At 38.9% G+C, this 22928-nt stretch overlaps 2 protein-coding genes across 6 annotated transcripts in view; one reads left to right on the forward strand and one right to left on the reverse strand.

Moving 5' to 3' along the window:
• LOC129717666 (uncharacterized) overlaps window positions 1-13564 on the forward strand; it is a 63527-nt gene extending 49963 nt beyond the window's left edge. Inside the window, exons 2-4 of the mRNA XM_055667743.1 lie at window positions 9363-9752; window positions 10133-10322; window positions 12483-13564. Coding sequence (XP_055523718.1) covers window positions 9363-9752; window positions 10133-10322; window positions 12483-12878 — 976 coding nt within the window. The 3' untranslated portion in view covers window positions 12879-13564. The remainder of the gene's footprint in view (window positions 1-9362; window positions 9753-10132; window positions 10323-12482) is intronic.
• A 643-nt stretch (window positions 13565-14207) lies between these two features.
• LOC129717661 (ATP-binding cassette sub-family D member 1) overlaps window positions 14208-22928 on the reverse strand; it is a 63992-nt gene continuing 55271 nt past the window's right edge. For all 5 annotated transcript variants that reach the window (XM_055667730.1, XM_055667733.1, XM_055667729.1 and 2 more), the window contains 5 exons: window positions 21328-21739; window positions 20375-21246; window positions 20214-20303; window positions 14902-15027; window positions 14208-14845 (listed from right to left, as the gene is read on the reverse strand). In XM_055667730.1, the coding sequence (XP_055523705.1) occupies window positions 14674-14845; window positions 14902-15027; window positions 20214-20303; window positions 20375-21246; window positions 21328-21739 (1672 nt within the window). In that variant the 3' untranslated portion in view covers window positions 14208-14673. The remainder of the gene's footprint in view (window positions 14846-14901; window positions 15028-20213; window positions 20304-20374; window positions 21247-21327; window positions 21740-22928) is intronic.

Consider the following 22928-nt stretch of genomic DNA (forward strand, 5'->3'; position numbering starts at 1 on the left):
TACCCAAACGAGATTTTAGTTTTAACCAGTGATAATGGAAAAGGTAATTGATATTACGGGGAGTTGTGATATGGTTTGATGGTTGAAATGAAAATCAGTAAATAATCATATGATGATAAATAACTATCATATTTTGCTTTGTGAAGTATACTAAAACCATGCCAAAACCGCTTTTGTAGAATAGCCGTTTTGAGCTCAGTTTTTGTCCGATTTAAGATCTGTTTTTTTGAAGATGGATATGAAGATGCTAACATGTGGACCAACTCTTAGAATTTTGATATTTGGCTTTAAAACAAAATGACGTCGAAAAAACATCGAAAATTTCCGATTTCTCGAAAATTCAAAATGGTGCCATTGTTACCCCTTATAGTGAAATGGGTCTTAACTCGGAGAAATTTATGTTTGCATCAAACTACCTAAAAAATTCATACATTGAAGCCAACGCAGAAGAAAAAGTGAATTTTCGTTGCTATGTGTTGTATAGAGTATCTGACGGTATCATCAGGTGGTATGTATTGTGGGTAGGGCTCAGTTTATCGAGCTCTACTTCTTATATTTCACTCAGTGACTCAATACACGTAATCTTGCATGATTGATTCGCTTCATTTAAAACTCAACATGTATATTGTTTTTTTTTTTTTTAACAAAAATGCATTTTAACTCTAACACGTTCCGATATTTCACCCGGTCGAAGAAACCAGTTACAGAATCAAAATCATATTTTCGACGATAGTGATATTTGGTTACCATTTCCCGAAAAATACATATTTATTCACCTGCGAATAACCCCAGTTCCGTCGCGCTAGCGAAGGTAAATAACGCATACACTTCGAACACCTTAGGCGTCTTATCACTCGTAGGTCACTTTCAATATGATCAAGCCATCGTACACGCAGTGCTCCTCTGTTTCTGGTGCCGGATTGGTTATTGAAAAAAAATCGTTTTTAAGCGGGTTGTCGTCCGGCATCCTTGCGACGTGACCGGCCCATCGCAATCTGTTCACTTTAACCAGATGTGCAATGGGGGTCTCTCCCAGTGGCGCGAGCAGCTGGGAGAGGTTCATGCGCCTACGCCAGCTGTTCTCAACTTTTTTTTGTCTGCGTACCCCTTTGCGATATTTTCAAATCGATTGTACCTCCAACTTTTCAAAATGATTTTGGGTATGTTTTTTTGTGAAAATAACTGAATTACTCTCCACTCGCACTCTCCAATAAAACATTTTTTTTTTGAACATTTTATCTCAAATATTGTGTAATTTGCTTTGTCCGCCATTAACGTATGCGTCAAAAAGGACTTTTTTCGTATATTGGTAAAAAAATAACCAAGACAGATAATTGAGTTTGATAAATTCTACAAGGAATTATGTTAGCATACTCAGAACATTCTCCATGGCATATAACCAGAACATTCGCCATGGCGGACGAAAACATGCGTGTAGGCATGTTTTTTAATTCTTTATTCGTTTCATTTATCAATTCCTCGTCAGTTTTCGCGACAAAATTGTTGGAATAGATCTTACACTTCAGGCTTGCCCAGAAATCTTCGATGGGACGAAACTTGGGACATTGGGCGGCCTTCAGCCCGCCAACGATCGCTTTGAGTAGTGGGCCGAAGCCAGATCCGGCCAAAGCACCGCGTCTTCGGCCTTATGGTATTTTTGACGAAATACGCAACTTCCGGTAGGCACTTGACAACTACTATAAATACTATAAATTTGCTCGTTCACGGTCAGTCCAGAGCGAAAGAAGAGCAGCTTCGACATCCCCTCCTCGCTAATTGTCAGCCACAGCAGCACCTTCTTGGGGAAACTTCACCTTGGCGCTTACTTCCTTCGTGGGGGAAGTAAAAAACAAAGTGCCCAGCCAGTCGTTGCCATCCAGGGTGAGACAGGTCTCGTCGTCCATCACCACCGCCACGTCGTGATTTTCCTGGAAAATCGATTTGATCATTTTATTCAGGCGCTACCGCTGCGTTATTACTTGGCTACAATGACCACTCCCTGACTACAGGTTTTTCCGGGGCATCCGGGTTGTTTCGGGAGTGGCCAATGCAGCCTGTAATCAAAAATGTCTTCAGGCAGACTGCGTATTTTTAATATCCCCTGTATGTGATCCGTTTTCTTCTATGTTATGAGGTTATGATCTCACAGCTTACAAGCTGCGAGGCATGTTTCGTGTTGAGGTTGCATTTTTTTAGCTCAAGACTACTGCCTAAAGAAAAAAATCTAAATATTGAAAATTTCTAACAGCGTACACTCATAACTTCAGATAAATTCTTCATGTGTAAAATGCTACTCGCAATTTTCGTTCAGAGCGGCCAGTAAGACCCACTAATTGTAACGATTCCAAAACTCAATTGGTGGTACCAAACAAAACCTATCGCCATCAGCTCCACAACGATTACTGAAGAGCGATACGATACAAATTATTCAAAGAACTTTTCATCTTCGAAATGCTTTTACCAAATTTCACTACTTTAATCACATAATATTCAAACTGCAGCTATTGAATATGTAAATATACTGTTTTCTAACGCACCGATATGTTTTTTACTTATTAGTATGAAGTAATAGTAGCAAAAGTACTATCCCAAGTAACACACAAAACATGTTAGAAAATAGATTACAACGAAAGTAGTCATATAAGTGTACTACAAGTGCAATTAAAAACTTGTGTTATTATATTGTGTTTGAAGTTGTTTTTCATCAGTAATACTACGCATTTCGAAAACAAGCTCATTTTTTCTGGTTTTGGAGATGTTTTTTCATAACATGAGTTCAAGAATAACAATCACTATCACTTGGTCTTTTCGTAAGACATTACACCATCTAATAACAACATTACGTACCTGTAAAATGCTTTTCCGTAGTACAACAGTCGTTGCATTCAACACTCAACTTAAAAATACTTGATCAAATTAATATTTAAATTATATGAACGATTTCTATATTTATTCGAAGCGGGTCAAAACGTGCCATCAAAAGATAAACAAAACGCTTGCAGTGTAACCAATATCAATTCAGTTTTTTGTTATTGTATATCTAACAACGTTTTCTAGTTTAGTTAGATTTTATATCCAGATAACGTTGAAACTATGCGAAAACAATTTTAATATTCAAGCAAAAGAAACAACTCTTTTTGAAAGGTTGAAAATTATTTTTTGTCATCAATTAATAATCAATTAAAACTGCCACTGATAAAAGCTACTGTCGATCTAGTTGCACTGCGCCGACATAACACATTTGCGCATGCGCTGGTTAACAGTTGTCATAGCAACAGATTTACGCATTGCCGTACTAGTACTCGAGATGTATTTTGCCACTTAATTCTATCAAGTTGGCTTGCTTTCATGCTGTTATCGGTACTTGTTCTATTAGCCTTCATGTTTTGCGCTTTTCTGGTGATAGAGATGTCATGGAATAGGTAACGTCAACTATTCTATACCAACGTGTGTTACTTGGGATATTCCAATGGTACAGTACTTGGTACGGATTTTTATCGCAAACAGTATAGATAAAAAGGCACTCTTCTAATAACATAGTGCAAAGCTGTTCCACGTTGAAATTTTCACGGCCTACAGGCTTTGATTGCCATGCAGGCATCTCAAAAACGATTGTGAGTTTTTAAAATACCGCAGAGCTTTTCACTGGAGAAAGTTACTGGCCAATGCACCTACCGCTGATGCTACCGCAGAAAGGTAACTTTTTACTAGAGGAAGAAGTAGTGCCTGTGCACCTGCCACTACTACTGCTGCTAAGTAAGGACTGTTCTAGTCGCTATCCAGAACTAATATGCTTTTTTTTTTATTCTCGCTTATTTTCCGTCGGTCTAGTTCCGCCACTGTTGTGGCCAATCACCGACGCCCAGGGAGGCGACTCCACACCCAGGACCCTAACTCACGACCCGTTTATTAACGGACCGGCGCCAACGGCTTTACTTCCTCATGCGATGGAAGGCGTGATCCCAGAGATTTTCCGCCTCAGAAAATCTCCCGGTGTCGGCTAGGATTAGGGTGGTCGGTATTACCGACTTTTCGAAAAACCGGTATTTCGGTATTTATAAAAATAAAAACCGGTAAAACCGGTAAAAAACCGGTATTTTTATTTTTTTCGGATTAATACAAACCAGGGGCGACTCGTGATCTTTGAACCTACTTGTTCAACTACAAAATTCTGGAAAACATAGTTTGGCCATTCACGACAGTACTATTTTTAAAATAAAACCGCAAAAACAATTAAAGATATACATAAATTTGGATTTGAAATTTATTTATTACCTAGCGTCCCAGGTTGCATGTATGGACGTATCGCTGTATAATTATGTTTTTGCATTTATGAGTACCTAAGCTTCATTACGATTCTGATTTCTTATTAAGATTTTGGCCACTGCGACCATTATTTTGATCTCTTGTGGTATACGACCCACATACACTACTGGATAAATTTAACAGTGTTTGAAAAACTTCAATGAATGGAAATGATTACGAAGAACATAAGTTCTAAACTCATATAAACAACAAACATGCAGTTTTTTTCTTAGTTTTAAATTATTAAATAACCTTAAAATTCTTAGAAATCAATATTTGAAACTGTTGAGCTGAGTAAATGAATGAAAAAGAAAATTAAATGACGATCAGGCAAGAATTTACATTTTACGAATCCAAAGGAATCGAAGATAGATACTTCTCTATTGTGTTCGATGCTCTTCAGGCAGTTCGTCCAAATTCAGTTGAACCAGTTGAACCTGAGTTTTTCAGCTAGAATTTTTGCTAATAAAATCCGCTGCGGTTTGGGCGACGAAGCTTTGACCATGCTGCAGCTATTTAAATTTCACTTTTTCAAAAAAAGCAGCAGTAATTTTTAGGATGAAATTCTTTATTGATAGATTATTTCATCCTATAAACAATTGGTATCAGGAGCAATTTGTCCTTAACTTGGTGTTACCTGTGGCATACGGAGACGCCGAGCAAAAAATAAATTTTTAAACCAACTTTATATTTGTTTATTATTTTTTTAGTTTTACTTATAAATAGCACAAAACGAATAATGACTTGCGTAATTACTGCCCCAAACTATGATTTTCTGAATTTGTAGTTGAGCTGGTAGGTTCAAAACCCACGAGTTGTTTCTGTATGTATGAGTGTGTAAAGAGATTAGCTGTTCTATTAGAAAATAAAAGTTCTGCTTGATTGATATGAAGTTTTTTGACATATTATCAATACACACAAACTCATCGTCTAATTCAAAGCAGAACAAACGAAAAGGAAACATAAAATTGATGAATAGGTAATAACTAATTAATTTTCAATGTTGCTTCTGTCTAAATGTATTTATTCTATACACCGTCATGTGATTTATAAAGCCTACCTAAGTAGTTAGCATTCATTAGCTTTACAATGATTTTTGAATATTGTGACAAGTTTTTTTGAATTTTAAGAAAAATACCGGTTTTTTCGCCTCTTCAATACCGGTATTTCGGTATTGGAAAAAATATCGGTTTTACCGGTAAACTTTTCATAAAAGGAATGCCAGTTGATGTACCTGCCACTAATTCTACCCGCTACCGCACAAAAACAACTTTTTAATAGAGTGAATGTCACTGGCGCTGCGACTATTGCTTCTGACACCCGCTGCAGCTACTACTGAGGGGTATTCTTCTCTGCTATCACTACTGCTCCTGCTAACTAAAGACTGTCGTAGTCGGTATCCAGAATTAGTATGACTAGTTTAGGCAGAAGTAGGCTCTTATATAGGTCGAAAAATACCTTACCGGTTTATTAGGTATATGATTTTATCGACTGTGCTTGAGAAAGTAAGCATTAAGCGACCGATCAGAGGCTGTAGATTGCGTTTGAATAATTTAATTACAATTTTTGGCATTTGGGTGGATCCATAGACGATTTTCCAATCGATTGGTGCAATAACGAAGAAAATTTATTGAAAACTAACCAACTAATTAGCATTTGAAATGGGACATTGTTTTCACTTTTTCTGTTTTTAGATTTTTACTTCACATTTCTGTGTAGTCGAACTTCCCGAGAGACGTAGTTATACGTTAAAAAAATTATCTCTTAGTATTGATATAAATGTGGCAACACTGGCGTTAACTCTCATTCGATCAGAAATTTTATTTGCTGCCAGAGAAAAACAATAATTTGTTAAATGGCATTCAACAAACCAAAGTTTTGTGAACTTTTTCCCAATTAATGATACTCGTTTAGAATTCACAAATTAGACAGCACGTTATTGAAAAATAAAATCAATATATTATCGAATTCAGCTAGATAAATCATTATCTATTTACGACTCGTATCGATTACATTTTTTTAACAACAAAGCATTTTGTTGTTGCTCCTCCGTGATGGATCTGAGCAAGTGAAGATGTACAAAGAATCACCGTAAGATGGCCAATTTGGGTTCAGTTAACCACTTTTAACGTAGAAAAATTTAGTTGCTTCGGCTTTGGATAACGGTGCCGGCTACGTCTTTACGGTCGGTTAGGGAGGGAAGAAAGGAAGTATTAAAGAAACTGTGTATAAAATGCCCAGCCGGGGTGAAACGCGCCACTTCATTATTACACAAAATAAATACTTCTTTGAAGTAATTTTTGAGCCAATCACTTCTATTTTACATTAATATCACGTGTGAATCACATTAGTTTGCTATATTGCATAAATCCTAAGACAAATGAAAAATACATTTGAGGCCCATTTCTTGCGTTTTATTCAACTCATTTCGTAAGACATTTACGCCTCCTAGTGAAAATACTACGTACCAGTAAAGCGTTTTTCTCATGGACAAAGGTCTTAGTATTCAGCAGCCAACGTAAAATTACTTGATTAAATTATTATTTAAATAGCTTGAACGATTTTCAGAGAATTATTCGATGCTGGCCAGAATGCTCCATGAGGTTGCAGTGCAAGTGCAACCAGTGTCACTCCAATTGTTGTTATCGTATATCTTACAACTTTTTTCAGTTTTGTTAGGTTTTATGCAAATTTACGTTGAAACTATGCTAAAATATGTGAAACTGTTATGGAAACCCGATCAGAAAGAAAAAACAAAAATGTAACAGAAGCTGTTAGTTTGTTACGGGAAAAACCTTACAGGCTGTGTTTTCAATTTGATCCCGTTAGGTGTTCAAATAACAGAAATAATAACAGAAATGATTCTTCTAGTATCAAACACATATCAACATCATATCAATTTGTTACTAATGTATCAGCTTTCCAACAAAATAAGATAGTATATACACAGTAAAAAAAATTCAATATTACGCGTAACGTGAAATATCTTCTCATTCAAATTTCAGTTACTTGGACGTAAACCATGATTTTGTTTGAAAATTATGTGCAATATCATTTCAATTTCAGTCGTTCTGACGCATACCACGATTTTGTTTGAAAAATGTGTGCAATATCATTTGAATTTCAGTTAGCTTCTGACGTAAACCACGAGTTTGTTTGAAAATTAAGTGCAGTATCATTTAAATTTGCGTGGAATATTATGAAATTTTCTATCATAAGCGATGTAGGCAATTCTTTATATGCGATGCGACATAAAGACTTTATGTCAAATCACCTATAAAGAATTGCCCCCATCGCTTATGATAGAAAATTCCATAATATTCTACGCAAATTTAAATGATATTGTACTTAATTTTCAAACAAACTCGTGGTTAACGTCAGAAGCAAACTGAAATTTAAATGATAGTGCACACAATTTTCAAACAAAATCGAGGTATACGTCAGCAGCAACTAAAATTCAAATGATATCGCACATAATTTTCAAACAAAATCGTAGTATACGTCAGAAGCAACTGAAGTTTGAATGAGAAGATATTTTACGTGACGTGTAAAATTCAGATTTTTTTTCTATGTAGAACAATATAATAACAAACATTATTAGAAACGACAGGTTTTGATAAAAAAAAAATTAGTTAGACTTGTTTCAGAACTACTTCATTTCAGGTTTTGTTATTATAACACATTCAGATTCAATTATGTTATCACAATTATATGGAAAAATACAAAATTGTATCAAAATATGTTTTTTGTATCTCGCGTTAATAGAATTTTGTAATTTTTTAGTTATGCTCTTCTGATCGGGAAGCCTACTGCTCTTCTATGCCGACCCCTGTTAGTTATTTCTGCTGAATTTGACATGAAAAAAGGCCTGCAAGGTGTTTTATAACTAATGCAGAAGATAATCTGCATTTATTGAAGATCTCAAATTTGGAACTGACAGATATTTTCTGAGCTAAAATGTTCGAGAGAAAACAAAAAAAAATCTATGTTTTGTCAAAATCATAGAGCCTAGTCTGGATAAATCGAAAATATAAGAAATTATCTTTCATTCTCGCTTATTTTCCGTCGGTCTAGTTCCGCCACTGTTGTTGTGCCAATCACCGACGCCCAGAGAGGCGACTCCACCCAGGACCCTAACTCACGACCCGTTTATTATCGGACCGGCGCCAACGGCTTTACTTCCTCATGCGATGGAAGGCGTGATCCCAGAGATTTTTCGCCTCAGAAAATCTCCCGGTGTCGGCTAGGATTGAATCTAGACCAGTTTGGTTGGTTGTGAGTGGATCACGCCACCTCACAACCATCGACACCTATGTCGGCGGTGGGATTCGAACCCAGGCGTCGAGCGTGGTTGGCGGAGACGTTACCAACCACACTAGGCCCCCGCTCAAGGAAATTATCTTTGTGATTGACTATTGATCAATTTATGAATTTTAATCTTAGAGCAACATTCTAGTTTAGCCGCCATTGTAGTCTCATTATTTGACGTACGTCTCTAACGAACATTAAAATGTTTCAAAAGACAAACCATTGCTTATTTTTACTCTCAATTGTTTTCTTTTTCTCTCTCGAGACTCTAGATCCTTATTTGGGATTCCCCACTTGAAATAAACAATGAATTTAACTCGTTGGGTGGCAAACGGTAAACGCTTGCGACCGGTTTCGACAAGTAGGTAAGCACGGTAACGAATACTTTTTACTTTCACTTCATTGGGTCGCACGTTCTGATTTGGGCTGCCCGGAATGGCCGATTTCGATGATTTCCCGTCTTGTTTTCCGCCTTTTTATAATGCGATCTGTTAAATAGCCAAAACGAAATTATCGGCCGCGCCTCTGAAGCTATGATAGGCCGAATGAATCGCAACCGTCACAGCAATGGGTAATTGCGCTTTCCTTCATGTCTGTAATACAAATTTTTATCAATACCCGTTGTCCATCATTTGGAGAGAAAATCGAAACCGCTGATAACCCAACAAAGCGCATTAATCAACGAAATGGTTCAATTTCCTAATTACTAATTACAATGTTTCTCTGTTTCTATTTATTTACCTTTCCAGTTTAATTTTGCTGCTAATGTGTGTAATTTCAACGCTAGAAGCAGCCCCCGACGGGCAGCCGGAGAAAGAAGCGGCCGCGGTGACGACGATCAAAGGAAATGAGAACGAAACCCTCAAATCAGCAAAATCATTATCGTCCAGCAGCAGGTCCAAAAAAGCGAACCTCAAGTCAACACCGATTACCTACATTACGACGCTGTCCGATGTCGGCCATCAGCACCACGCAAAGGCACTGCCGAAGAAATACGGCAAACCGGTAGCGAAGGCACGGGAAGATAAGGCACAGTATAAGAAAGATAAAATCAAACATCACTACTTGGAAAAGTCCACCGGAAAGTCACTTGAGGTGAAACCGAAAAAGGAACCACTAAACAATCCGGCATTGCTCAGGTTAGTAAACAATGAAGAGTTGTAAATCGACAGGTTTACTGGTGGAAGCGTAGGGAAGGGTTTGCGATTGTTTTGGAATAGAAATTATTTTATTTTTATTTATTTGGAGATGATCCGTTAAATTATTTTTGGCGTTGTTGTGAAACAGTTTATGTCTCTTTAAGACATTAGAATAAAGTTTTTGAAGTGGTGTCAATGTCAATGCTATCATACAGAATTCCTAGCCCTAAAACGTTAATGACGTGAAATCGTTTTGTATTATTTTTCATAGATGCAGCTAAAAATGGCATAAAACCTCACGTAGAGCAAGTGCGCCCGTAATCATCATTGTCAATAAGTCCAATTATGCATTCAATATGTCCTTCGTTTGTTCTCCACAGCAAATTGGGTCTCGGTAAAGTCCACGTCTCATCCAGCCACCAGAAGAAGCGTTTAGCGGTGGAGTCTCGCCATCACGGTCGACCTGATGACTCACATATGTTCGTGATCAAGCTGCCGCCGAATCCCTACTACTATACCAACAATGGACCGGTTCCGGCACCGAACGCAATCGAGGATGTAGGCGAAAAGGTACGCATCAAACACCCCCCCCCCCCCCCCCTATCTTTCTTCTCCATCTTAGATACCCTGACCTCTCAGAAAACGCATTGATTGTCGGTTTGGTTTTACCGCCAGTAGATTACGAGTACAACACAAATATGTCCTTACCGTTTTGTTGAATCGCTCGCTCATTTGCAACCCATTCAGATGTGATGGAGACTTCCATTCCTGGTTGATCGTGTCGTTCCCCCAGGCACTGAGATGTACGTATCGTGATTTGTTACTCGAGACCAGTTGTACAGAAACCACATCCGAGTCGAGAAACCTCAGAGCCATCAATTCATCGTGTCGATGGTGGAAGCGACCAAATAACACTTACGAGTTTTGTGCCATTTCGATGTCGATACATGATAGCCCAGGCAAAACAGTTCTGCGCCGAGATGGCAGAAAAATAATTCGCCGTTTTATGGCGGCAATAGACACTCAAACTTGAATGACCGAGATAAAATTAGCGTCACTTCCTTTCACATAAATCCGTCACCAGTAGGGGATTTCTACTAGTTACTTTCAATTCCACCAAAGACTTAACGGTTAATAATGAACCCAACTTACTGATCAAAAAAGTGTGAACGGCAAATCATGCTGAATGTCGTATGGATTATATGAATTGAACAACATTGCAAAAATCATTGTTTTACGATCTTTGTTCTCGCTTCGTAACCGAGACTACAAATCAAAATCGGTTAAACTGTACTCCAAAACCGGATAAGGCACGCGGTTAGTTTTAGTATATTTTTTATTATTGGAAAACATACGTCAGAAAACTATCAAAAAGTTCTGATGTCTCAAAAATTCCCGACGGTGTCCCTTCCCTGTCTCCATTTAGATAAGGATAGTTCAAGATAAAACTCAACAATTTAACAATTTGAAATCTATTGAAAAACATCAAAAGAAGTTAGGATAGTAGAAAGTTTGAAATTTCGTAGAAGTGTGTTATTCATGTTAACAGTTTTTGCGAGAAAGAAGGTTAAAAGCATCTCAGTAACGACAATGAATGAAATAAAAAACTGCATTAATAAACTGTAAAACAGTCGTTTTTCGTTACAAGGTGTATAAATTACTAGACTGAAACAGAATTGACAGAGTGAACATTGAGTACGTAAGTAAAAGCGAAAGGAATGATATGTTATTATATGAAGCATGTGTTTTTGATAACAGTTTTTTATCTCTGTCAATGAGAATATATGTGAGGAAAATATCTTACGCTTACAATTTTAAGCGCAGTACATTTTATGTTAGTCTGTTTCCGCTAATTATCAAGTTCCGGAGAGTACTCTAGCCTGGACCAGTACTACCGACCCTACTTGTTTGCATGATGGAAGGCAACCCGGAACTTTTTGCATTAAAAAGTCTTAATACAGCATTCTAGAATCCCCGGAAAAGGTATTACAAAACTATTCATTAATTTTTCGAAAATCATCCTCAGATGCCATAACACCATTTAGCTTTATTATAAGCAATAAATACTTGAGTGAGTGAAGCAAGATAGTTATTAATGATCAATCGCTTCTATTTTTCTGGATTTTGATCACCGAAACTTCAATTTCTTGAAATTGTGCGCCAGGTCGAGACCGCTACTGGGTAATTTTATTTCCAAGTTCGCACGGAAATTTTTTATATTCTAAAATTAATATGTTGATTGACATTTAGATACATATTCAAATTGATCATACAATCTGAACAAATTTTCCAACGAAATCCTAGCTATAACTGGACCTTTTTTCTTCTATTAAAACCACCCGTCTAAGATAAAAAATGAGTTGCAACATTCTTATAATTTCACTTGACTTTTTCGAAGGAAACAACCAATCACAATACTATTTAAAAATGATCAACTTGACTATGAATCCCTTGAAGACCAATAAGGTATAAATTGATTTACCCATCTCTGATTCGAGGAGCTGATTCAAAATTTAATGATAAGCCACTTTTTATGATTGTTTAACGATTTCAAAATTTTCTTTCTATGTGCCCAGATTGGCAACGAACTACCGTGAATAAATTATCACACCGTTATAATCAACATTATACTTAAAGTTGCAAAACCCTCTAAATAATTATATTGCTGTCGCAACTGCAACATTAAAATTGTTACAAACTTTGACACCATCCCCTTTTTTCCATCCGCAGGTTCCGGTGGGTTTCAAGTCCAACGGTAAACCGGGTCGAATCTACCACTGGAACATTCCGGTACTGAAGAAAATCCTTGGCAATAACCGCGGTCGCAACCCGAATTCGCGCCACCATGACAACATCGACGAGCTGATCGATATCAAGGATATACCCACCTGGACAAAGCCGTGGGAAAACGAGGCGCTAGACAAATCGTTGATCAAATTCAGCGCAGCAGATCACGCGGAGAAACTTCAGAAGAGGAAGTCACCGACATACTACGCACCAATCAAGGTCAAGAAAAGTGCCCACGGAAAGTACTATGCGAGCAATGGTAAGCCGCAGAGTTTCTACGTAATTGAGAAGAGCCAGAAAAATCTGAAACCCATCCAACATCACAAACTGATTCCGTAAGACGAATCATATCGGTAACGATATATGCTTGCCAGTTTGTCGAGTAGAAGAGAAGCGGAGGTAGATAGTAAACATAAACAAGAGGAAAAATGAAACCTATGGGGTTTGTGAAAAAGAAGAGATAAACGAAAACATAACGTATACATTGAGCTTTACAATTATTAAAACGAGAGCTTTTTCCTAGCGTACGATCTTTGGTTTGTGTCTTTGGTGATTGTTCTATCGAGCAGATCGTGAACATCCTCGATCTAGACGGGATTGCAGCAAAGACACAAACCGAAGCCATTTTTGAAGCAATATCTTGCACTTTAAGTTGAAATTAGGAATTACGAAGCGAACATGCGAACATTCCTTTACATTACATAGCTCTTAAGACTTCGACATACATATATATAAATAGCTAGGCGTAGGTTGTAGATCTTTAATCAAAAGCAATTGAAAGACTAAAAGTTTTATTGTAGCATTTAAGAATAATGTATATTGCAGAAAAAACGTATTTGTAATCGATTTTAATCGACACTACAAAGCATTATTAATTTTTCGGACTTCCATTGTCTTAGTCATGAGGCAGAAAAACTGTTTCAGATTCACCAATCCAATCCAGTGATAAATTTTGTAAAAATTATACACGATTGCAGCAGAACGTTTTCATACATTTAAAATAAACTTATTCTAAATACACAAAATGTTTCTTTTCTTGTGAATTCCGAAACAAAGCCATCGGTAACGAAGCGCTAGGCAATAAAATTTTTAAAAATCAGTTTTTTTATAAAACTCTCAACCTTGGATGGAAAGTCATTAATTGTCTTCTTCTCGTAAAGCTAAATGCTTTAAATTAAATATTAAATGTTATAACTGCTTCGGGAAGAAACACCATTTTGTTTGAAAAGAAATACGTCTACAGAAACAGGAATAAGCAAATGCAATGCTTCTTCCTGCAAGTTCTGTTGTCTACTACATCCTGAGCTAGTTTTCCTTCCGACTGCAGAAACTCAATGCGATTTTTTACTTCACGGTTCTTACGAACTTTTCGTTACTGAAACAAAACAAACTTCTTTTTCAAATCACCTTAAAAAAGGATTTTTTTGATTTCTGTATAGGTTCGGAGTTTCTATATCTCTCGAATAGAATTTATCTATTAGTAATCACCTAAACTATGAAAATGTTATCGGGGCAGCTCCAAACTGTGGTGCATAGGCCAACATGATATAAAACCGGCACTACTTCGGAACATCCGAAGTAGTATACATAGTTTGTATGATTTTGCAATTTTGAGTTGTCAGGATTTTTCGACGGAACATATAAATAAAAACAACTAACTACAACAGATAACTAACGTTACTTTCTCACTGACTTTATTCTTAAATCATTTTGTAAAAATTCTACTTTACAATAACTTTACAAATCATTTACCTTCAAACAACTACGTTGCGTTCCATCAACAAAAACATACCGCGCCGGAAGCCATTAACCTGCGATATGTTCACATTTGTTCACAGTTGGTACCAAAAGTGTTTAAATTCGTTAGTTCGCTCTATTAAATGAAGCGATTCCTCCACCGATGAACCTATCATTCACTTCCAATCCAAATTCCGAAACGCTTCTTTCGTCGGCTCATAATTATACAGCAGTTAGGCTACCTTGTCACCTGCATTGTACTAAAATAATCTACAAGGCTAGGAAATTTTGCTAAAATTGTCACAGATTGTGTGTAATGTTGGATAATCTCGATGTTTTTTGTGATGGGCCATCATGCAACACGGTTCATTTGAAGCAAGCACTGTGGTCACTCAAATCAAGCCGAAGCTGTCGTGCTCGCCATCTCCGAAGTTTCCGTGAAGGGTTTGTGATTCTGATATATGCTCTGACGTCCAGAGTTAGGAACCATTTGCTGAGCATCCTTGGCAAGCTGTTCGAATACCCACCCACCTTGGCCGTCGAACTCCAGTATGTGAGTGTGGAATTTCCTGTGATAAAACGGATATTTTTACTGCAGTCGTGAAATTAACGCGAACAATCTTACCATAATGTTGGCCTGTGGGTAATTGTTAATAATGTGATTCCCATGGATTTCGCTGTTTCGTAGATTGAACTCTCGACATCGATCGATACAGCGCTGGTACATTCATCCAGCAGGGCATATTGGGGCCTTGAAAATAAGAGAGAGAACATGTATTTTCATTGTATTGATACATTCGGATGATTATCGTCGCACTCTCTATGGCAGCCCAGAAATGTACAAAGAGAGACGGAATCGTGTTACAAGAGGGACTAGTTTAATGGAAGCTCTAGCTGAACTGTATGAACAAATCAATGTTTACCCTTCTTATTGAGCTTAATGCTCTCATTTCCCAAACTCGTTCTTCCGAACAGTATTGACTCTCCACTGGAGAGGCCTCAATACGTTCTTCTGGCCAGTATCTATAATTATTAGACCTATACATATTTTTTCAAGATGATGTCATCGAGTTCACTGTTTTTGGCAGTGAACTTTGCAGCTTCAAAACTTCCGAAACATTACTTTCTAAGAAGGTTTTTGGAAACTCATCACCGGTTTCTTGGAGTTAGTTTTTGTTGGCAAACATATTCTGTAGAATATATGAGACTATAACCACAGACTACCAGATATAAAAGTTTAAAAAATTTTCAAAAAAATCATCGTTCGGTTGATATCAGTAAGCCAATATTAGTTTTAGATATCCTAATTACGCTGCACCAGGCTTGTCTTTTCTCCACGGAGAAACAGCATCGTGTAGGAGATTATCTTTCACTGCGAAAACAACTGCTCTTACACCGGTGAAAAAGCGACGCACTCGCTTGAAGAGGGGAAGGAAAGTATATTGCGTTGTTCGCTTTGCATCTCGGAACTGAAAACATAATCCAGGCGACCGTTACGCATGTTTGGTCTTCGAGTTCTATCAAGTTTATCTCAGCAGTGTACACCGTGGCGTACTTCTGTTAATTCTCTTCAGGGTGATCCACCACTCTTGTTTCGCTCAGCTACTCCACAGCAGCAAGTGTGTTAGTTTTTCTGAAAGAAACAGAGACACAGCACAAAACAAAAAGGAAAGTGTAGCGCAAAAAAAATCCCCACGCAGCCTTCATGCTGATCAAGAAGTAAACGGTGAATATTCACTCTACTCTTCTCACATGTTGAGGTGCTAAGCATGCCCTGCACATTTGATAATAGCTCTATAAGTATGATTTAATATATCTTTTACATTATTTTGAATGTTTAAAAATTGTTTGACTTTTGATTTATGTGTCGTACAGCAATGGTCATTTGCTTTATCGATCCAATTTTTTTACTCTAGTGTAGTTTGAGATGTCAAATGATGTGTTCTGGTTCACATTGCAAACCGACCAAATAAGTCTTATGTTGCAAAAAAAAATCTAGTATGATTTACGCCCGTTTTAGAAGCATGATTGAAGATTTTTATACAATTTTATACAACTTTTCCAACAAATGTTTCTTGTTCACCGTGAAACTATATTATTTCTCAAAATAACATTCTGATCCTTGTTCCTGCTCTCGTTAATTTGGTTTAATAGTGGATGTGGTTTGCTTTTCTGCTGGAAGTGATGATTTATGGACGTTTGCATATATTTAAAAAAAGAGGACAGCTTTTTGCAACCGAACAATATTTTATCGCGAGCGGTAATACTGCTTGAGGCTCAATCTCGATTAATAAATAGTAAGCTTCTTTAGAGATGCCAAACTAATCATCTGTTCAGAGACTTCTAGGCGGCGTTTGATTCAGTTAAGTTCAATGATTTATGGTATAAATTACACTTGAACACGGTTTTCCAGCCAAGATTATAAGCAAAGGGTTGGGCTTTCGACTCTGCTGTTCAACAAATGTTTCAAGAAGGAGGCAACGAGAATAGAACGGATTATCTACACTACCAAAACGAACTACATGGTGACTGGGTACTGGGACTGGGTTGGTACTTAGATTGAGATGAAAAATAGTCGATGCTTGGCACTTTCGTAACATACTCCAGAAATGATACTAATCGGAACGATCGGTACAGATCTAGGCAAACGAAAAAGGACAACGATTGAAAACTTGACACTTGGAATGTTAGGACTCTGCTCGAACCGGCACGCGCGGTCATCTTGCCCAGAGAGCTACGGAAGGCAAAAGTTGAGGTAGCAGTCATACAAGAGGTGCGTTGGCCTAAAACCGGAGAACGTGAATTCCGGACCGCGGGTACTACTTTTGAGTACCACATCTACTACAGTGGCGGTGACAGAGCGGAACGGGGTGTCGGTTTCTTGCTTCTCGGAAACCAAATGAAGCGTGTCATTAGGTGGAGGCCTATTAACAACTGTCTGTGTAATGTGTGTTGAGGATCAAGGGCCGTTATCTGTAGTACCCATTTTGCACTTCTGAACATTTGGAAGCACACCTGGAGACACCCCAATGGAGAGGCCTGCTCCCAAATCGATCACATGCTGATCGACGCCCGGCACTCTCCAGACGTCATAGTTGTGTGGTCCTTTCGAGGTCCAAACATCGACTTGGATCACTATCTCGTGGTAGGCAAGATTCGCGCCCAGCTATCCAACGTATTTAAATCGATATCGGCGAGGAAGTTAATAAAAGTTAAGGAACATAGACTCGACTGTAGTAGCTATCGAGACATTTCGCGCCTCAATTCCGCTTATAAAATTCTCTCTCGTATCCTATTCTAGCGACTAAGGCCGTTGCAGGAAGTCTTTTTTTGGAGAATACCAGTGCGGTTTTCGAGTGGGACGATTTACAATGGACCAGATTTTTGCCTCGAGACAGATCCTCGACAAGTTTCGAAAACACAACTTGCAGACACATCATCTGTTTATTGACTTTAATACGGCGTACGATACAGTGCAACGTAGCGAGCTGTGGCAAATAATGCTTGAACATGGTTTTTCAACAAAACTAATAGAACTGTTACGCGCGACGCTCGACGGTTCCACATCATGCGTCAGGACAGCGGGCGAAATTTCAGACGCGTTTGTGACGTTAGATGGTCTGAAGCAAGGTGACTGGCTCTCGAACTTGCTGTTCAACATAGCTTTAGAAGGCAGGTGTGCAGAGGAGCGGGCCCATCATCACGAAGTCCCACATGCTTCTAGGCTTGCGGACGATATTGATTTAATTGGTGTTAACGGTAGGGTAGTTGAGGAGGCCTTTACGGCTCTCAAAAGAGAAGCTGCGAGAATTGGACTCACCATGAACACTGCTAAAACAATGTACATGGTGGCTGGCAGAGAGCGTGGTAGTTCTGCGGGTGTTGGTGCTGCGGAGGAGATGGATGGGGATACTTTCGAAGTGGTCGACAAATTTGTTTATCCTGGTACTCTCGTGACATGTGACAACGAGGTGAGTCAGATTGCGGCATCGAATAGGGCTTATCACGGATTGCGTAGCCAGCTTAGGTCCCGTAGCCTACAGATCCGTACAAAATTTGCGCTCTATTGTACGCTGCGCTCTTTTGCACGCTAATATTGTCAAGCTGTTGAAACACGGCAGGCTACAGTGGGCTGGCTACGTAGCACGGATGGCGTATGAGCGACCGACAAAGACAATATTTAGCAGAGAGCCAGATAGAGGCCGGCGACTTCGAGGCAGACCTCGCACACGCTGGATGTGTGCTGTCGCCGAGGACGCCAGAGCAGCGGGTGTAAGGGGAGACTGGCGAAGAGCAGCCCAAGACCGAGTTTTGTGGAGGCGTATTCTAGATTTGGGATCTCAACGATCTGTCGCCATTAAAGTAAAGTAAGTAAGTAGGCACATTCGTAACGTGAAACAACGATATAAACCGCCTAGTAAAAAGCCTGATAGCACTCACGAAAGAAACCTTTTACGGTTTGCGAGATCATGCAAGCATGGTTGTTTGGAATTCGTACTGTAACTCCTCAGATAGTGAAGACTTCTAAGTAGCAGGAAATTGAAGAGTGGAGTATGACAAGAAGATATTGTTAAGCTTATAAAATACGGCAGACTACAGTGGGCCTGCCACGTAGCACAAATGTCTAATAGGAGCAACCAAAGCAAAGCAAAGCCTTGGTGCCACATTCCGATTCGGAACTCGACCTTTTGTTTATTATACACAGTTTTCGCAGCCAATTGTTTAGTGTACAGGACAATTGCGGGGCTAGCGCCACGATCCTACTGACACTAACATTTTCTCCCGAGCCGAGACTCGAACCAACGTCGACTGGCTTGTTAGGCCAGCATCGTACCTCGAGACCATCTGGGAGATTAATAGGATAATATCATTAAGAGCAACCAGTAAAGATAATATTCAGCAGAATGCCGAACATAAGACAGCGACTATGTGATAGACTGCATACTCAATAAATATGTGGTGTGTATAAATTGAAATCTCCATTGGAAGAAATATAAGCAATGATAGTGTTCCGTGAATAAACACGTACAAAAATCCTTGGACAGAAGTTACGATGGTTGACAACGAAGACTTTGTTTAGTTTCAATAGATAAGGCGTTGCTGCGATTTAAACAGTGATTGGACAAACTTAGAAGTAATCGAACGATAAGTGATGAGGAAATCGATATTACCCTGTAGTACCGAAGGTCATAAAACATTACAAACATAAACGTCGGTGTTGGGATACGAATCTCGGTCACCACCATGATGGAGACATTAGCAACTAACCCCAATATATGCAATTGGTGATTTCGGCGTGTAAAATTGCAGGAGTTAGTAGTAAAGTAAATCACTGCCGGTGAACGCCACGATTTCAAAACGCAATGACCAAAAGCGTTCCCAGAAAGTTCGGTCGACTTTTGTTTATCGCGTATTCATTTTAAATTACTTGTACACTAGCGCCACATGGTGACTTTATTATTACAATAATTTTTTTCGCTGCTGTAAGAGGATCGCTACCTGGTAAAGTATTGCTAGTACTAATAACCTAACACAACTTTGGTACTCAGCTTGGACGTCTGTCAGCGGTCAAAGTGAAAGTATATATGTCGTTCCGCAAGTCGCGAGTGCATATGATACGGAACATAGAATACGGAAATCTACTAGATGGCAACAAAATCATTTTGTTTATTTAAGATTCTGAGTAGTGTGTTGGAGGATGCCTGCGCTTAATGTTGAGATTATCAGTGAAACGCACCGAGACAAGGCCATTCAGAACGACGTTAGTATTTCAGTGAGAAAACTACTGAAACCCTAGCTATAACGAGATGGGAAAACCATGCATAGGCGGTCGTAAAAAGAAGAAAGCAGCGCACACGCTCACTTATATCCATTCCTTTTCGTTTGCTTCGTCATAAACAGTGTACTCTCAAAATGAGCAAATTAGAAAATACATACTTGTGGTAGAACAGCCTCGCCATCGCCATCCGTTGTTTTTCACCACCAGATAGGGTATCCTTCCAGTCACGAATTTCGTCGAAGCTATCCCTGAAAGTGGCAAAATAAACCACGTTCATTACCGGCAAAAAAATAAACAAATCTCATATTGTCATACTTACCGATCGATTATGTGCTCCAACGAAACCATTCTCATAATCTCCCTTAGCTGGTATTCTGTGATGTTTTTCTTGGTCATTTCTTTCCGCGTGTCCGGATATATGATCTGATCCCGTAAGCTGCCGCAGGACATGTACGGACGCTGAGGAATATAGAACATGCAAGGTTTTCCTTTCGCGGGTTTTGGCAATCGCAACGTCCCAGCGTATATTGGCCACAGACCGCTGAGGATGCGGAATAAGCTTGATTTACCACAGCCGTTAGGACCCGTTATCAGTAAATGCATTCCCGGCATTATGGTCAACGTTAAACTAGAAACCACGATGTCGCAGTTTGGTGTCACTACAGGCACATTTTCCAACGATATCGTCATCTCCCCCTCAAACTCGTTGCAGATGATTTCGCCTTTTGCTATGGGTTGGCCATCCTTGAATTCCAGAATACCACCAATGTTCCGGTCTGGAGTAACGACTGTTTTCCGATAAATTCCCCGAGAAACCTCGTCAAAAACTTCGAACATTCCGGCTACGCGACTAGTGTAACCAGCGAGTGCAACAATTTCTTTGTAAGAGGACATGAGACGTTCTATTGCATCCGCTCCACTCAACAGTAAATTCCTTGCAGTCGTAAAGTATTGAGTTCGCTCACTAACGCCGTACTCAGAATTTGAGTTAATTGTACTACTTTTAGACGTATCATTTGGAAGACCACTGGTTGTTAAAATCGGTAAAGAAACCATAACCATTCCGGTACCAGACCAGACGTATTTCATAAAAAATTGCTCTAACATGATGAACCACAATTTCTGGGTGAAGATGGTATTCATCTGGTTTACTAAGCGAGCGTACGCATCTCGCAGTTGTGCGTGTTCCACCTAGAACAAAATTTAAAAAAAAAACAACAAATCACTATTCACAACACTGCAACAGGAAAAGAATCTAAACTAAATACGAACCTTGTGTCCGCCATAAAAAGCGATCTCCTCGGCGTTCGTGATAATCTTCGAATGCACGTGGCGTAGATAGCCGTTGCGGTTAGCCTCTTCCGATACGAGCTGACCGAATTTGGGTGACACCACCCGCAGAATATGTGCCGTCGCGCCAATCACACTCATTACCAGCGCCGGTCCCATTACAATGTTCGCTTTCATTTGCCGTGACGAACGTGCCATAGCAATTCCAATCAGCATCAGATCGAAGCATGGTTTCGTCAGGGAACTGTACAGGTGAGCGACCGAGCTGGAAAAGGTCGAAACGTCGTCGGTCAAGCGGTGATCAGCGTTTTCGATGCGTCCGTCAAGGTTCGACACCTTGTAATAGGTTTGGTTCTTGAAGTACAAATCGTAGGCATGATTAACCAGACGAGTTCTGAAAATCAAAGAACGATAACGTACGTTGTTACTAGAAAGCATTAGGCTTTTGTTACTATGAATTTATTTAATGGCTTTTTTTGCCGAATAGGACATTAATCGATGTAAATTACTATTGGATATATGATTGATGGAACACTAAAACAAGCTACATATTTTATGTTTGTGTTTCAACTTGTATACGTTAAAATTTTTATTGTATTTCGAGTTTTAATAAGTCTAATTGAAATGTGGTTTCGGTAGGTTCACCATAATTTACTCCTCCTTATTAGGTAATGTGTTCACAGCACACGAAATGTTTTCGTCCATTTTAGTACACTTACACTTCTTTTTTGTAAATATTTCAAAATGTATTTTTTGTTCCATTGTTTCGTTCTGCTTATTCTACATATCTCATCTAAAGTATTATTTTACTACAACAGTTAGCTATCAGAAGCTGCACTAAAAAGAAACATTATGTTTCCAACGATAATTACCCAGTCCAATCAAAGACCCTGAATATGCTTCGGTTAGACCCTTATGGCCGATAGATTAATTTGCATTATCGTTAATACCAAACTAAACCCGTTATTTGTTTGACGATTATTTGCCTTTATGCTTGCCGATTACATAGAATAACAGCTTCGAGCGGTACAGCGAAACTGATCAAACCTCCACGATTAAAACGTTTCATGTTCAATCAATCTAATGGGCAACCCAAGCCGCATGCTGCGAGGCCTTGTGGGTAGAAAGATTGAACGCCTTTAGTTCGGTACTTTCAGCAGTACTTGAACATCAGAAGTACAACGATGTCCGCTGTGGTGAGAAACTTTATAATTTGATTTACAAACTGGTTTGCTGTTAGTACGAATATGCATCGCACTGCGAATGAAGTTTGTCATTGTAAAACTAGTACTGGTTCTATCGTACGTTGACTTAGTGTTCTGTTGCTTTTACAAACTAGGCACTTGGCCTTGGGTGCGATTCTGCATTGATTCTAATGCTACTGCTGCTGATGTTAAGCTTCGATTACTGAACTTTAGAACACGTCTCTTGGAGCGATGTTGTAATACCAAAAGCGCACGATTCGCTCGACTCGTTAGAATGACTGTATGGCATGAAGGCTGATAAAGGAGTTGGCAAAGAATGTCAAGGAGTGTCGGGTTTAGAACGGTCATGCGGCGCTATTTGGGTCTTTTCAATTATGT

This window comes from Wyeomyia smithii, chromosome 1 (assembly GCF_029784165.1).
Source record: "Wyeomyia smithii strain HCP4-BCI-WySm-NY-G18 chromosome 1, ASM2978416v1, whole genome shotgun sequence".
NCBI classification, from domain to species: Eukaryota; Metazoa; Arthropoda; class Insecta; order Diptera; family Culicidae; genus Wyeomyia; species Wyeomyia smithii.